This window comes from Schistocerca cancellata, chromosome 2, assembly GCF_023864275.1.
Source record: "Schistocerca cancellata isolate TAMUIC-IGC-003103 chromosome 2, iqSchCanc2.1, whole genome shotgun sequence".
NCBI classification, from domain to species: domain Eukaryota; kingdom Metazoa; phylum Arthropoda; class Insecta; order Orthoptera; family Acrididae; genus Schistocerca; species Schistocerca cancellata.
The window spans coordinates 73,266,562-73,282,261 of record NC_064627.1 but is presented as its reverse complement, the minus strand read 5'-3'; the positions used below and the strand labels follow the sequence as shown (position 1 = coordinate 73,282,261).

General features: G+C 47.9%; 1 protein-coding gene across 1 annotated transcript in view; it reads left to right on the top strand.

The window, feature by feature from the left end:
* Nucleotides 1-15,700, top strand: part of LOC126150913 (lens fiber major intrinsic protein-like) — a 143,596-nt gene that overhangs the window by 38,458 nt on the left and 89,438 nt on the right. The window contains exon 2 of the mRNA XM_049915907.1: nt 10,366-10,468. Within this exon, the coding sequence (XP_049771864.1) occupies nt 10,366-10,468 (103 nt within the window). The remainder of the gene's footprint in view (nt 1-10,365; nt 10,469-15,700) is intronic.

Here is a 15,700-nt window from a genome sequence, read left to right as displayed (position 1 = left end):
AACCTCTGAACTACCACTGCCCTCGACATTCTCTGAACTACTACTGCCCCAGTGGAGGCGGCGGAATAATACTCTTTGGCGCAATCTCTGGCGCTGTGACTTAGTGTAGCCACCTTTCAAAGTTCCTAAAATATTTCACCTCAGTGGACCGTAGGAAAAGAGAAAACGTTCTCGAAAGTTTTTCTGATTACGTTGTGAGCAATATATGAATAACTGTTCCGCCGTTGGTGGCGCAGTCAGTAAATATACAGGATGATAAATTGGTGACTCCAGTTCGACAACTGCTGCTACCTATTTACATATAGTTGAACAGTTCGATTTATACACGTAAAATTAATATATACACAACTTACAATTATTTACGATTACTTTACTTTGAATAATGAGTATAATTAAACAATTAAATTTCGTAATTGGGTGAAGTTTTGAATGAAAGTAATATTTCAGAAAATTCTATCAACGAATTATTTGATTTTTATTTATTACAGGCAGTTCAATTATACCCTGAAGAACCAAAGAAACTGGTACATCTGCCTAATATCGTGTAAGGCCCCCGCGAGCACGCAGATGTGCCGCAACACGACGTGGCATGAACTCGGCTAACGTCTGAAGTAGTGCTGGAAGAAATTGACACCATGACTCCTGCAGGGCTGTCCATAAATCCGTTAGAGTACGAGGTGGTGGAGATCTCTTGTTAACAGCACGTTCAAGGCATACCGGATATGCACAATAATGTTCATGTGTGAGGAATTTGGTGGCCAGCGGAAATGTTTAAACTCAGAAGATTCTTCTAGGAGCCACTCTGTAGCAGTTCTGGGCATGTGGGGTGTCGCATTGTCCTGCTGGAATTGACCAAGTCCGTCGTCGGATGCACAATGGACAGAATGGATGCAGGTAATCAGACAAGATGCTTACGTTCTGGTCACGTCTCAGAGTCGTATCTACACGTATCAGGGGTCCCATATTACTCCAACCGTACACGCCCCACACCATTACAGACCATCCACCAGCTTGAACAGTCACCTGCTAACATGCAAGGTCCATGGATTGATGTCTCCATACCCGGACACGTCTATCCGCTCGACACTATTTGAAACGAGACTCGTCCGAACAGGCACGATATTTCCAGTCATCAACAGCCCAATATCGGTGTTGATGGGCCCATGCGAAGCGTAAAGCATTGTGTCGTGCAGTCATCAAGGGTACACGAGGGGTCTTCCACTCTGAAAGCCCATATCGATGATGTTTCGTTGAATGGTTCGCGCGCTGAGACACGTTGAAGACTCAGCATTGAAATTTTCAGCAATTTGTGGAAAGGTTGCATTTCTGTCACGTTGAACGATTCTCTTCTGTCGTTGTTGATCTCACTCTTGCTGGATCATTTTCCGGCCGCGGCGATGTCAGTGATTTGATGTTTTACCCGATTCCTGATATTCACGGTACACTCGTGAAATGGTCGTAATGGAAAATTCCCGCTTCATCGTTACCTCGGAGATGCTTGATGTGTTGGCAGAAGCGCCAACACCGTGTTGCTAGAGGAGGCCGAAATGCACGCGTTTAAGCTCACGCAGACTGGCGTGAGGTCTGGAACAGTTAAAGGAGTTGAGTCTAATAAATAAAGTACAAAGCTCTTGGAATACGTAACTTTAATCCACAATTGGAGAACATCGGTCTGACAGTACAGGCATCCATCGATAAATATTAAATGATACTGGCGGCTTGCTAGGCCGTAGCAACTGACGTAGCTGAAGGCTATGCTAACTATCGTCTCGCCAAATGAGAGCGCTATTTGTCAGTGTAGCTTCGCTAGCAAAGTCGGCTGTACAACTGGGGCGAGTGCTAGGACGTCTCTCTAGACCTACCGTGTGGCGGCGTTCGGTCTGCAATCACTGACAGTGGCGACACGCGGGTCCGACGTATACTAGCGGACCGCGGCCGATTTAAACGCTACCACCTAGCAAGTGTGGTGTCTGGCGGTGACACCACAATGCTGTGTTCCATCGCTCGTGTGCCGATTATAGCACAAAGGTCAAACTCACTTAAATCTTGATAATATGCTATTCTAGCAGCAGTAACCGATGTATCAACTACGCCAGACACTTGTCTTATATAGGCGTTGCCGACCGCAGCGCCGTATTCTGCCTGTTTACATATCTCTGTATTTGAATACGCGTGCCTATACCAGTTTCTTTAGCGTTTCAGTGTATTTTTAAGGTGATAATCGTCAAAGAAACATTTAAAACACAAACACTGTTCACACCATGCACGTTTTATCAATGCATTTTCTTAGCAAGAACATTTTTCTAAAATGTGCTTGAGTGGAAAGCATACTTCATTCAAGTTTTTAAATGAAAGACTTTCCTCAATTAGTACTGATGCACACCAAGCAGATGGAATCATTGAGGTGAAAACAGGAGCACTGAATTGTTGCTGCACGATCGAATGCATTTTAATTGCATTTTCCCTTGAGGATAATTCTCGCTGTTTTTGTAGCAAATGCAGGGCACTTTGCTAATCTTTTAATTAGACTTTTGACTTGGCGATAGGAATACACATCACGAGGTTGAGCAAGAGGGATTCATACTGTACAGACCGTTAGAATATCTTGCAAAACAGTTGAAATCACAACCCGTCAGAGGTGAAGCATTTAAAAAGAAGCTCTGTTTAGATGTATTCATCATTCGAATTAAATTATCATAACTTATTGCAAGTTGTATATATTTATTTTACGCACACAAACTGAACTGTTAAACTGTGGCAGTGTTATTTTTTTCGTGCACTTGCGCAACGTGATGTCAGGAAGCGCGAGGTGTTATTTTGGTGGTTGTTGGTCTTTATCTTTGTCGTCAAGTTATTTAATGTCTTAGCGTTGTTGAATGGTTTTGGCAAGATTGTAACCAAGCAGGGGGCTCTGAGCACTATGGGACTCAACATCTTAGGTCATAAGTCCCCTAGAACTTAGAGCTACTTAAACCTAACTAACCTAAGGACATCACACACACCCATGCCCGAGGCAGGATTCGAACCTGCGACCGTAGCAGACCCGCGGTTTGTAACCAATCAGTTCCACTCATATTTCACTTCAAATATTGTATGTGGTGTAGATACACGACTACATAATTGGTTACCTCCATTTAAGGATTTTCAGACTTTTCGTTGGTCGGCCTAAGATTACGGCAAAACCTAAGCAGTTAGAACAATGAACGACGGTGGAGCACGATTCTGTCCGAAAACGGAAGAAATTCACAGGTTTCAGAATGGAACAGAAAACTTGCAGCTACATCTCTCGGAAAATACAAACTTCAAGTATGTGCTGGACCAAAGAAATGACACTGATTGAACAACGCCAGCGCACCCTAGTAAGCTAACAACGTCAGAAACGCCGAAGGTTGCTACAGCACGACCACAGCAAGGAACAGAAATGGATCTACCCCCTAGTTCCAGCACTGACCCACTCAATGGTTGCAATTACGATCACTCTTTCCGAGCCACATTCATGGTCCGCTGAATTGGAAAGTATATTTCAACAACAGAGAGTAGACAACAATTACGAGAATTTTAGTTTGGTGATTAGTAACCTCGGCGTTAATATGAGACGTTATAGTGAGGAGACTGGAAGAAGTGTTAATTTCTCGGTGCATGAAGTGAGTTGACATCAGAGTGAGGCAGGCACCGTACCAAGAGAAGCGGGAAGATAGGACGCCGTCGGAATACTGGCGACATTTACGCATCCTAGTACATAGCCCCATAGTCTTTGGCAGGTTGATGGTTGACAGCATCCAGCACAAGCAAGGGCTGCGGTAGCCATATACAGGGTTATTACAAATGATTGAAGCGAGTTCACAGCTCTACAATAACTTTATTATTTGAGATATTTTCAAAATGCTTTGCACACACGGACAAAAACTCAAAAAGTTTTTTTAGGCATTCACAAATGTTCGATACGTGCCCCTTTAGTGATTCGGCAGACATCAAGCCGATAATCAAGTTCCTCCCACAATCGGCGCAGCATGTCCCCATCAATGAGTTCGAAAGCATCGTTGATGCGAGCTCGCAGTTCTGGCACGTTTCTTGGTAGAGGAGGTTTAAACACTGAATCTTTCACATAACCCCACAGAAAGAAATCGCATGGGGTTAAGTCGGGAGAGCGTCGAGGCCATGACATGAATTGCTGATCATGATTTCCACCACGACCGATCCATCGGTATTCCAATCTCCTGTTTAAGAAATGCCGAACATCATGATGGAAGTGCGGTGGAGCACCATCCTGTTGAAAGATGAAGTCGGCGCTGTCGGTCTCCAGTTGTGGCACGAGCCAATTTTTCGCGGGCTACGCGTGAAACTTGCCCGCACGCGTTCAACCGTTTCTTCGCTCACTGCAGGCCGACCCGTTGATTTCCCCTTACAGAGGCATCCAGAAGCTTTAAACTGCGCATACCATCGCCGAATGGAGTTAGCAGTTGGTGGATCTTTGTTGAACTTCGTCCTGAAGTGCCGTTGCACTGTTATGACTGAGCCCGCAGCTCGTGGTCGTGCGGTAGCGTTCTCGCTTCCCACGCCCGTGTTCCCGGGTTCGATTCCCGGCGGGGTCAGGGATTTTCTCTGCCTCGTGATGGCTGGGTGTTGTGTGCTGTCCTTAGGTTAGTTAGGTTTAAGTAGTTCTAAGTTCTAGGGGACTTATGACCACAGCAGTTGAGTCCCATAGTGCTCAGAGCCATTTTTTTGTTATGACTGACTGATGTGAGTGCATTTCAAGCACGACATACGCTTTTTCGGCTCCTGTCGTCATTTTGTCTCACTGCGCTCTCGAGCGCTCTGACGGCAGAAACCTGAAGTGCGGCTTCAGCCGAACAAAACTTTATGAGTTTTTCTACGTATCTGTAGTGTGTCGTGCCCATATGTCAATTAATGGAGCTACAGTGAATTTATGAAATCGCTTCAATAATTTGTAATAGCCCTGTACGAGGAGACATCAGCTGACAAACCACTACTTGCCGCGGACAAAACTTACGAGACGCACGAGCCAACCGCAACAGTGGCAGTGATGCCGACATGTTCCGCTTACGATAACCACTGTGGTGAGCAAGGCGAAACCGGAGTCACGACTGTACACTGCTCCACAGTCACGCCACGACATGCGACAAACACTTCAAACGGGAGTAGAGATTTTAAAAGCTACAATAGAAGTCCTTAGAACGCATATCTACATCTACATCCATACTCCGCAAGCCACCAGACGGTGTGTGGCGGAGGGTACCTTCAGTACCTCTATCGGTTCTCCCTTCTATTCCAGTCTCGTATTGTTCGTGGAAAGAAGGATTGTCGGTATGCCTCTGTGTGGGCTCTAATCTCTCTGATTTTATACTCATGGTCTCTTCGCGAGATATACGTAGGAGGGAGCAATATACTGCTTCACTCTTCGGTGAAGGTATGTTCTCGAAACTTTGACAAAAGCCCGTACCGAGCTACTGAGCGTCTCTCCTGCAGGGTCTTCCACTGGAGTTTATCTATCATCTCCGTAACGCTTTCGCGATTACTAAATGATCCTGTAACGAAGCGCGCTGCTCTCCGTTGGATCTTCTCTATGTCTTGTATCAACCCTATCTGGTACGGATCCCACACTGCTGAGCAGTATTCAAGCAGTGGGCGAAAAAGCGTACTGTAACCTACTTCCTTTGTTTTCGGATTGCATTTCCTTAGGATTCTTCCAGTGAATCTCAGTCTGGCATCTGATTTACCGACGATCAACTTTATATGATCATTCCATTTTAAATCACTCCTAATGCGTACTCCCAGATAATTTATGGTATTAACTGCTTCCAGTTGCTGACCTGCTATTGTAGCTAAATGATAAAGGATCTATCTTTCTGTGTATTCGCAGCACATTACACTTGTCTACATTGAGATTCAATTGCCATTCCCTGCACCATGCGTCAATTCGCTGCAGATCCTCCTGCATTTCAGTACAATTTTCCATTGTTACAACCTCTCGATACACCACAGCATCATCTGCAAAAAGCCTCAGTGAACTTCCGATGTCATCCACCAGGTCATTTATGTATATTGTGAATAGCAACGGTCCTATGACACTCCCCTGCGGCACACCTGAAATCACTCTTACTTCGGAAGACTTCTCTCCATTGAGAATAACATGCTGCGTCATGTTATCTAGGAACTCTTCAATCCAATCACACAATTGGTCTGATAGTCCATATGCTCTTACTTTGTTCATTAAACGACTGTGGGGAACTGTATCGAACGCCTTGCGGAAGTCAAGAAACACGGCATCTACCTGGGAACCCGTGTCTATGGCCCTCTGAGTCTCGTGGACGAACAGCGCGAGCTGGGTTTCACATGACCGTCTTTTTCGAAACCCATGCTGATTCCTACAGAGTAGATTTCTCGTCTCCAGAAAAGTCATTATACTCGAACACAATACGTGTTCCAAAATTCTACAACTGATCGACGTTAGAGATATAGGTCTATAGTTCTGCACATCTGTTCGACGTCCCTTCTTGAAAACGGGGATGACCTGTGCCCTTTTCCAATCTTTTGGAACGCTACGCTCTTCTAGAGACCTACGGTACACCGCTGCAAGAAGGGGGGCAAGTTCCTTCGCGTACTCTGTGTGTAAAATCAAACTGGTATTCCATCAGGTCCAGCGGCCTTTCCTCTTTTGAGCGATTTTAATTGTTTCTCTATCCCTCTGTCATCTATTTCGATATCTACCATTTTGTCATCTGTGCGACAATCTAGAGAAGGAACTACAGTGCAATCTTCCTCTGTGAAACAACTTTGGAAAAAGACATTTAGTATTTCGGCCTTTAGTCTGTCATCCTCTGTTTCAGTACCATTTTGGTCACAGAGTGTCTGGACATTTTGTTTTGATCCACCTACCGCTTTGACATAAGACCAAAATTTCTTAGGATTTTCTGCCAAGTCAGTACATAGAACTTTACTTTCGAATTCATTGAACGCCTCTCGCATAGCCCTCCTCACACTACATTTAGCTTCGCGTATTTTTTGTTTGTCTGCAAGGCTTTGGCTATGTTTATGTTTGCTGTGAAGTTCCCTTTGCTTCCGCAGCAGTTTTCTAACTCGGTTGTTGTACCACGGTGGCTCTTTTCCATCTCTTACGATCTTGCTTGGCACATACCCATCTAACGCATAATGTACGACGGTTTTGAACTTTGTCCACTGATCCTCAACACTATCTGTACTTGAGACAAAACTTTTGTGTTGAGCCAACAGGTACTCTGAAATCTGCTTTTTGTCACTTTTTCTAAACAGAAAAATCTTCCTACCCTTTTTAATATTCCTATTTACGGCTGAAATCATCGATGCCGTAACCGCTTTATGATCGCTGATTCCCTGTTCTGCGTTAACTTTTTCAAATAGTTCGGGTCTGTTTGTCACCAGAAGGTCTAATATGTTATCGCCACGAGTCGGTTCTCTGTTTAACTGCTCAAGGTAGTTTTCAGATGAAGCACTTTAAAAAATTTCACTGGATTCTTTGTCCCTGCCACCCGTTATGAACGTTTGTGTCGCCCAGTCTATATCCGGCAAATTAAAATCTCCACCCAGAACTATAACATGGTGGGGAAATCTACTGGAAATATTTTCCAAATTATCCTTCAGGTGCTCAGCCACAACAGCTGCTGAGCCAGGGGGCCTATAGAGACATCCAATTACCATGTCTGAGCCTGCTTTAACCGCGACCTTCACCCAAATCATTTCACATTTCGGATCTCCGTCAATTTCCTTCGATACTATTGCACTTCTTATCGCTATAAACACGCCTCCTCCACTGTTCAGCCTGTCTCTGCGGTATACATTCCAATCTGAGTTTAGGATTTCATTACTGTTTACGTCTGGTTTCAGCCAACTTTCTGTCCCTAGTACTATATGGGCGTTGTGATCGTGTATTAATGAGAGCAGTTCTGGGACCTTTCTATAGACGCTCCTGCAGTTTACTATTAGCACATTAATATTGTTATTCCCTGTTGCATTTTGCCTACTCCTACCTTGTCGCGTCTCAGGAGGCGTCTTGTCGGGCCTAAGGAGGGGTTTCTCTAACCTAAAAAGCCCCCATGTGCACTCCACACGTACTCCGCTACCCTTGTAGCCGCTTCCGGCGTGTAGTGCACGCCTGACCTATTCAGGGGGACCCTACATTTCTCCACCCGATAGCGGAGGTCGAGAAATTTGCACCCCAGATCTCCGCAGAATCGTCTGAGCCTCTGGTTTAAGCCTTCCACTCGGCTCCAAACCAGAGGACCGCGATCGGTTCTGGGAACGATACTACAAATAGTTAGCTCTGATTCCACCCCGCGAGCGAGGCTTTCCGCCTTCACCAATTCCGCCAACCGCCTGTACGAACTGAGGATGACCTCTGAACCCAGACGGCATGAGTCATTGGTGCCGACATGAGCAACAATTTGCAGTCGGGTGCCCCCAGTGCTCTCTATCGCCGCCGGTAGGGCCTCCTCCACATCTCGGATGAGACCCCCCGGCAAGCAGACAGAGTGAACACTGGCCTTCTTCCCCGACCTTCCCGCTATTTCCCTAAGGGGCTCCATCACCCGCCTAACGTTGGAGCTCCCAATAACTAATAAACCCCTCCCCCCGTGTGCCTGCTCGGACCTTGCTGAAGGAGCGGCCACATGTCCACTCACAGGCAGAGCGGGCGATGCTACAAGGCCAGCTTCCGCATTGACCCTCCGCCTCGTACGCCGCGAACGCCGCTGAACCCGCCACTCCCCTTGGGGAGAGGGTGGCCAAACCGCGCCCGGTACCCGCGAAGATGTCTCGACAGCAGGGACAGTGGGTGAAGCATGTAACACCTGGGGTGTACCTTGCGACGCACCAGACTCCCCACTGCCGCTACACTCCGAGGCAGCAGCCTGAAGACAGCTGACCGCGCCCATCAACACGCTCAGCTGTTCGCGAACAGTGGCCAGCTCCTCCTGCGCTCGCAACAGCGACGACAAGTTAACATTAATCAGACGATAAATCGGGCTAGATGTAAAACAAGAAGCCGGCACAGGATGTACATAAATTGTGTTGGGAGAGACGCTTCTCCTACTCAAAGAGCCAAGGTACGCGCAGCAAGAGTGTAGTGTTTTCATTTAACAAGCAGCAACCATCACTGTATACGTCTCCTTCTGCTTGTACATATTAGACAGAAATACGGGCACAAGGTTTTTGGTGGATACCGGGTGAGACATCAGCTCGCACCACGAAACTAACAAGATGTACAGCCACATTTGACAGCAGTGAATAACTCTGTAATTAACACATACGGGCATGAAGCGTGCAAGATTGATGTCGATTTCTTCAAGCAATTTCCACGGTCTTTTGTGATAGCTGATATATCAGAAGCTTTATTTGATGCTGATTTTCTAGCACGATTCACATTGGCGGTCGACTTATAGGGAGAATGTTTGTTAAATTTGACAGACAACAGTACATCATCAGACACTAAAAGGCAAAAAACTTGTGAGAAGCTGCAGGCAGTTAGCAGCTCCTTATCTGAGGAATTACGATATGAAGAGGAAAATCGGAATATTTCGGATGACCAGGCAACCGGAACAGCAGACGAGTCGACTAAACAGGTCCACCCAAAGGAATTAAACACAGTACAGTGCACTATATCTCTACCATGCCAGGACAATCAGTTCTACGACAAGCACAGAGAACTACACCTGAGAGGCTGACAGAAACAAAAGCGATATTCGAAGAAATGTTACATTCGCGCGTGATTCGCCAGTCAGACAGCCTGTGATCTTCGCCCCTACACTTAGTACGTAGGAAGGACAGATCGTGGAGGCCGTGTGGGGACTACTGGACATTAAACTCGAGGACCATCCGTGATAGACACCCAGTACCTGACATACAGGACTTCACACCTCAAGTCTGAGGTGTATCGCAACAACTCTCACAGTCTTCAAGAACTGTAGCAGAACATTTCGAATGAGATAGCAGCAAATCCAGCAGTCCAGTTTCGATCGGCCTTCAGCAAGTTTCTAACCAGTGCGCAAATGTGCCAAGAGATGAATGGTGGTCACTTCCAGCATCTGCTGTAGTCAGGTTAGTACTGCATTTCCTTTCCCCTGCTGTGTTTCTTTGTGTCCTGGAACCCCATCCTCCGGTCCACTTCTATTTTACCCACCTTGCAGTAACCCAGCGGTCGTCTTCTGAGGCCTCAGAGGTAGTTACGAATAACTCTGTGCAAGTGAGGTAAGAGATGATTCAGATAAGGTACTGCAAACTGTTTAACACTAAAAGTGATGTAAAGATGAGCTCAGAAGCAAGTTCCAGATCAGCATGTGTGAGCTGTGACTGTGAAGAGTGTTCCTGTTGCAGGAGGTGGCGGTGTGCTGCTCCGGTCCCACCTGCAGTGGCGGCTGCTGCCCGTGGGCCCCATCGCCCGCCGCGCTACTCTGCTGCACCTCCCCTCCACCAGCAGGTGAGTCTGCTGCGTCAGCTGCCAGCATTTTGCTGACATGCCCACACTACTCTGTTGTGCCACCCCTCCTCTGAGTCTTCTACACTCCTGGAAATGGAAAAAAGAACACATTGACACCGGTGTGTCAGACCCACCATACTTGCTCTGGACACTGCGAGATGGCTGTACAAGCAATGATCACACGCACGGCACAGCGGACACACCAGGAACCGCGGTGTTGGTCGTCGAATGGCGCTAGCTGCGCAGCATTTGTGCACCGCCGCCGTCAGTGTCAGCCAGTTTGCCGTGGCATACGGAGCTCCATCGCAGTCTTTAACACTGGTAGCATGCCGCGACAGCGTGGACGTGAACCGTATGTGCAGTTGACGGACTTTGAGCGAGGGCGTATAGTGGGCATGCGGGAGGCCGGGTGGACGTACCGCCGAATTGCTCAACACGTGGGGCGTGAGGTCTCCACAGTACATCGATGTTGTCGCCAGTGGTCGGCGGAAGGTGCACGTGCCCGTCGACCTGGGACCGGACCACAGCGACGCACGGATGCACGCCAAGACCGTAGGATCCTACGCAGTGCCGTAGGGGACCGCACCGCCACTTCCCAGCAAATTAGGGACACTGTTGCTCCTGGGGTATCGGCGAGGACCATTCGCAACCGTCTCCATGAAGCTGGGCTACGGTCCCGCACACCGTTAGGCCGTCTTCCGCTCACGCCCCAACATCGTGCAGCCCGCCTCCAGTGGTGTCGCGACAGGCGTGAATGGAGGGACGAATGGAGACGTGTCGTCTTCAGCGATGAGAGTCGCTTCTGCCTTGGTGCCAATGATGGTCGTATGCGTGTTTGGCGCCGTGCAGGTGAGCGCCACAATCAGGACTGCATACGACCGGGGCACACAGGGCCAACACCCGGCATCATGGTGTGGGGAGCGATCTCCTACACTGGCCGTACACCACTGGTGATCGTCGAGGGGACACTGAATAGTGCACGGTACATCCAAACCGTCATCGAACCCATCGTTCTACCATTCCTAGACCGGCAAGGAAACTTGCTGTTCCAACAGGACAATGCGCGGCCGCATGTATCCCGTGCCACCCAACGTGCTCTAGAAGGTGTAAGTCAACTACCCTGGCCAGCAAGATCTCCGGATCTGTCCCCCATTGAGCATGTTTGGGACTGGATGAAGCGTCGTCTCACGCGGTCTGCACGTCCAGCACGAACACTGGTCCAACTGAGGCGCCAGGTGGAAATGGCATGGCAAGCCGTTCCACAGGACTACATCCAGCATCTCTACGATCGTCTCCATGGGAGAATAGCAGCCTGCATTGCTGCGAAAGGTGGATATACATTGTACTAGTGCCGACATTGTGCATGCTCTGTTGCCTGTGTCTATGTGCCTGTGGTTCTGTCAGTGTGATCATGTGATGTATCTGACCCCAGGAATGTGTCAATAAAGTTTCCCCTTCCTGGGACAATGAATTCACGGTGTTCTTATTTCAATTTCCAGGAGTGTACATCAGCTGACAGCATTTTGCTGACATGCCTGAGCCACTCTGCTGCAGCACCCATCCTCCAGCAGGTGTATGTGTTGCCTCAGCTGCCTGCATTTTGTTTACACTGTCTCCTCAGCAAAATGGTTCAAATGGCTCTAAGCACTATGGGACTTGACATCTGAGGTCATCAGTCCCCTAGGCTTAGAACTACTTAAACCAAGGACATCACACACATCCATGCCTGAGGCAGGATTCGAACCTACGACTGTAGCAGCTGCGTGGTTCTGGACTGAAGCGCCTAGAACCGCTCGGCCGCAGCGGCCGGCTCCTCAGCATTTTTTCACTCATCGTGACTGCTTCTTCACCTTTTAAAGCTAATGAAGATGTCGAGGGGGACGAGTTTTACACTTCTGCATTGTGAGGCAGAATGGGGTGACCACATGCCACCGTCAGATGGAATGGCACCTTGTGACACTGCAGGCACGTAATGCGTAGGGGAAGTACATTGCGCAACAGAATCAAAGGATCAGTTTTCCAAACCCCCTAATTCCCACCCACTGTGACGCTAAATTTGAAATCTGAATCACAGATGCCTGCAGCATTCCTTAGTAATAGTGCAACAGAGTGGTGCCCTTCGACGTGACCCACATTTGGAAAAAGTCCAGAGCTCGGAATTTGATGTTAGCTGTGAAGTGGGTCAATGATGTCACAGTGGCAACAAATTTCACCGCCATTCTGCTCAACGCCACCGTGGGAGTGTCACACGGTGAGATGGTCATCAAAACCGCTCTTACTGACATTTCGCCCCTTCTTTTAATGCCTCTGCGATAGAGGTCAGATCGGCAACACCCAGCACGTAAACTGCGCAGTGCCGGCCGGAGTGGCTGAGCGGTTCTACAGTCAGGAACCGCTCGTGCGCTGCGGTCGCAGGTTCGAATCCTGCCTCGGGCATGGATGTGTGGGATGTCCTTAGGTTAGTTAGGTTTAAGTAGTTCTAAGTTCTAGGGGACTGATGACCTCAGAAGTTAAGTCCCATAGAAAAAAAAAACTGCGCAGTTTTCTTGCCGGACAAAACATTTCAGACGCACCACTGCTCAGAATCGACAAGAGAGAGGGCTCAGGGGGCGGCATAAAGGGCATCATTGAAACACCCCTTCTTCTGGGGCGTTTATTTCCATACATTTCGCGATCGAAAATGACAGTTCAAAAATGGTTCAAATGGCTCTGAGCACTATGGGACTCAACATCTGAGGTCATCAGTCCCCTAGAACATAGAACAACTAAAACCTAAGTAACCTAAGGACATCACACACATCCATGCCCGAGGCAGGATTTAAACCTGCGACCGTAGCAGTCACGCGGTTCCGGACTGAAGTGCCTAGAACCGCACGGCCAACACAGCCCGCGAAAATGACAGTTCACTGTGCGATGAGAAACAAGGAGATGTTCTTGACAATCTTTGACACTGCTCACACCTTCCGACGTTTCAACCCTTCTGTAAGGAATTTGTGAGGCTGCAGACCCGTTGAACTTGATCGCTTTTCTTTGGAGTGCAGCGCGGCCATAAGTTCGCTCTCGTGTAGAGGTTGAAACGACTAGGGACCGCTTAAAACCATTCAACGAAATTTGAACGTCATCCGAAGCAACAAAGAGTACTTATGCTTTTTCAGTCCTTCTGTTTTCTATCCTCCTGTGTTGTCATCACGCGGGACTGCAACATGAACACGGGCGTCAATAAAACGCAAATTTGCCTATACAACCTCCCCCCCTCCCCTCCCCAACAGTTCAGCAACACCTTCAGTGTGACCCACACATCTTATTTGAGCACATTACAAATGTATGTGTCAGAGACTTCGACATCCGTTCATGTTGACAGCTGCTCTAGCGGCCGAAAGTAGGTAAACCATACTCAAGGGGTGTCAAACGGGTTGCCTAGCCTTCAGGCACGACAGCAGCCACGACGCTAAATCGGTATCGAAGTTCCTGATGTATACATTTCTAACGCTTTGGAGAAAGGTGCACGGGTTTCACCGAGTGCGTTCCCGAACTGGGCTGTCTTACAGGAGCCATTTGCCACTTTACTGATGACGTCAATGTCGCACTGCGTGTATTGACGCCACAGGAGGGCGGAAAACATGAGAGCTGAAAAAGCATCACGTTCAAATTTCGTAGCAAGGTTTAGAACGATCCCTAGTGGTTTCAAATTGCACACGAGAGCGTGAATTACGGCCGCGTTGCACTCCAAAGGGGTGTGGGAATGGAGCTCCACAGTGTCCACAGAGAAGGGCTGAAACGCCCAAGGGTGCAGGCAGTGTCAAAGATTGTCCATGACATCTTTCTGTCGCTCACCGCACTGCAAACTGTCGATTACAACCACTTAAACAACTCCCGAGGGAAAGTGGTGATATCATTGACGCTGTTTATGGAATCCTATGAGGCCTTTCCTTGTCCATTCTGAGTGGCGGTATGTCTGAAATGTTTACTTCGGCCACGCATAAAAAAACCGCTTGATTTCAACGCTGGGTGTCACGGTTCTGACCTCTATCGCAGAGCCGTCAAAAGAAGCGGCGAAAAGTTAGTAAAAGCGGTTGTCACGACCATTACATCGTGTGACATTTCCACGGTGGTATTGAGTAGAATGGTACTGAAATTTGTTGCCAATGCGACGTCATTAATCCACCTTACTGCTAACATCAACACCCGAGCTGTGGACTCTTTTTTTTTTCGAATGCGTCGACACCTTGCTGTCTGAAGCGTCGTCGAACCCGAGGGTGACATCTCTGGCTGCCATGCTTTTGCTTCATCACAGAGAAAAACGTCTTAGGTACATTTGAGACAAATTCCAAACTTAAACGTCGAAAAGAGTGGGGATTACAGGGTTCCGAAAAAGTCATCCTTTAGTTTTGTTACGCAATGTATGCAAGCGGAGCAGAAGCGAATGAAGAGTCGTTCTAGTGACGAGACGGGCTCCTAGTGGGGAAAACTCTGATGTAGCGTCTTTGGTGAAAGGCAGATCATTGTGGCCCAGGTGCCTGGGAACGGCGAAGCTGGACGGCTGAAGGATAGTGAAGCCACGAGCAGGCGACAAGTTGCTGGGAGTCCTCGTCTCATCACAGAACCTGGAGGCCAAAAGCTCTCCCGCTCTGTGAGGAGGACGGGTAGCCTTATGTATCAGATCTGATGACAGAGTGGTTTGATAGCCGTGTTAGATAACTACTCCGTAAACAAAGAGACCATCTCAGACTCAAGGGAAGTGAGAACTGACCAACAAAAAGCTTTCGGTAGTATTGAGCCACAGTCATGCGATACTTTTTAAAAGATCAAACTGCCGTTTGACTATGTATTACTTAATTTATCTTCTGTACTATCTACACACATTAAAAAACGTTTTGCATCATCTCGGTTCTTCCGGGACCTGTACAGGAAATTGGAATAGAGAGCAACATAAACATTATTTTAGCCCTTTTTATTGCTCATGAAAATAACACATTGCATGTTGAACCACCATGCAGAGATGGTGGTCCAGATTGCTGTACACACCAGTACCTCCAATATCCAGTAACACGTCCTCTTGCACTGATGCATGCCTGCATTCGTCGTGGCATACTATACACAAGTTCATCAAGCCACTGTTGGTCCAGATTGTCCCACTCCTCAACGGCGATTCGGCGTAGATCCCTCACAGTGGTCGGTGGGTCACGTCGTCCTTTTCAATCTATCCCATGCATGTACGATAGGGTTCATGTC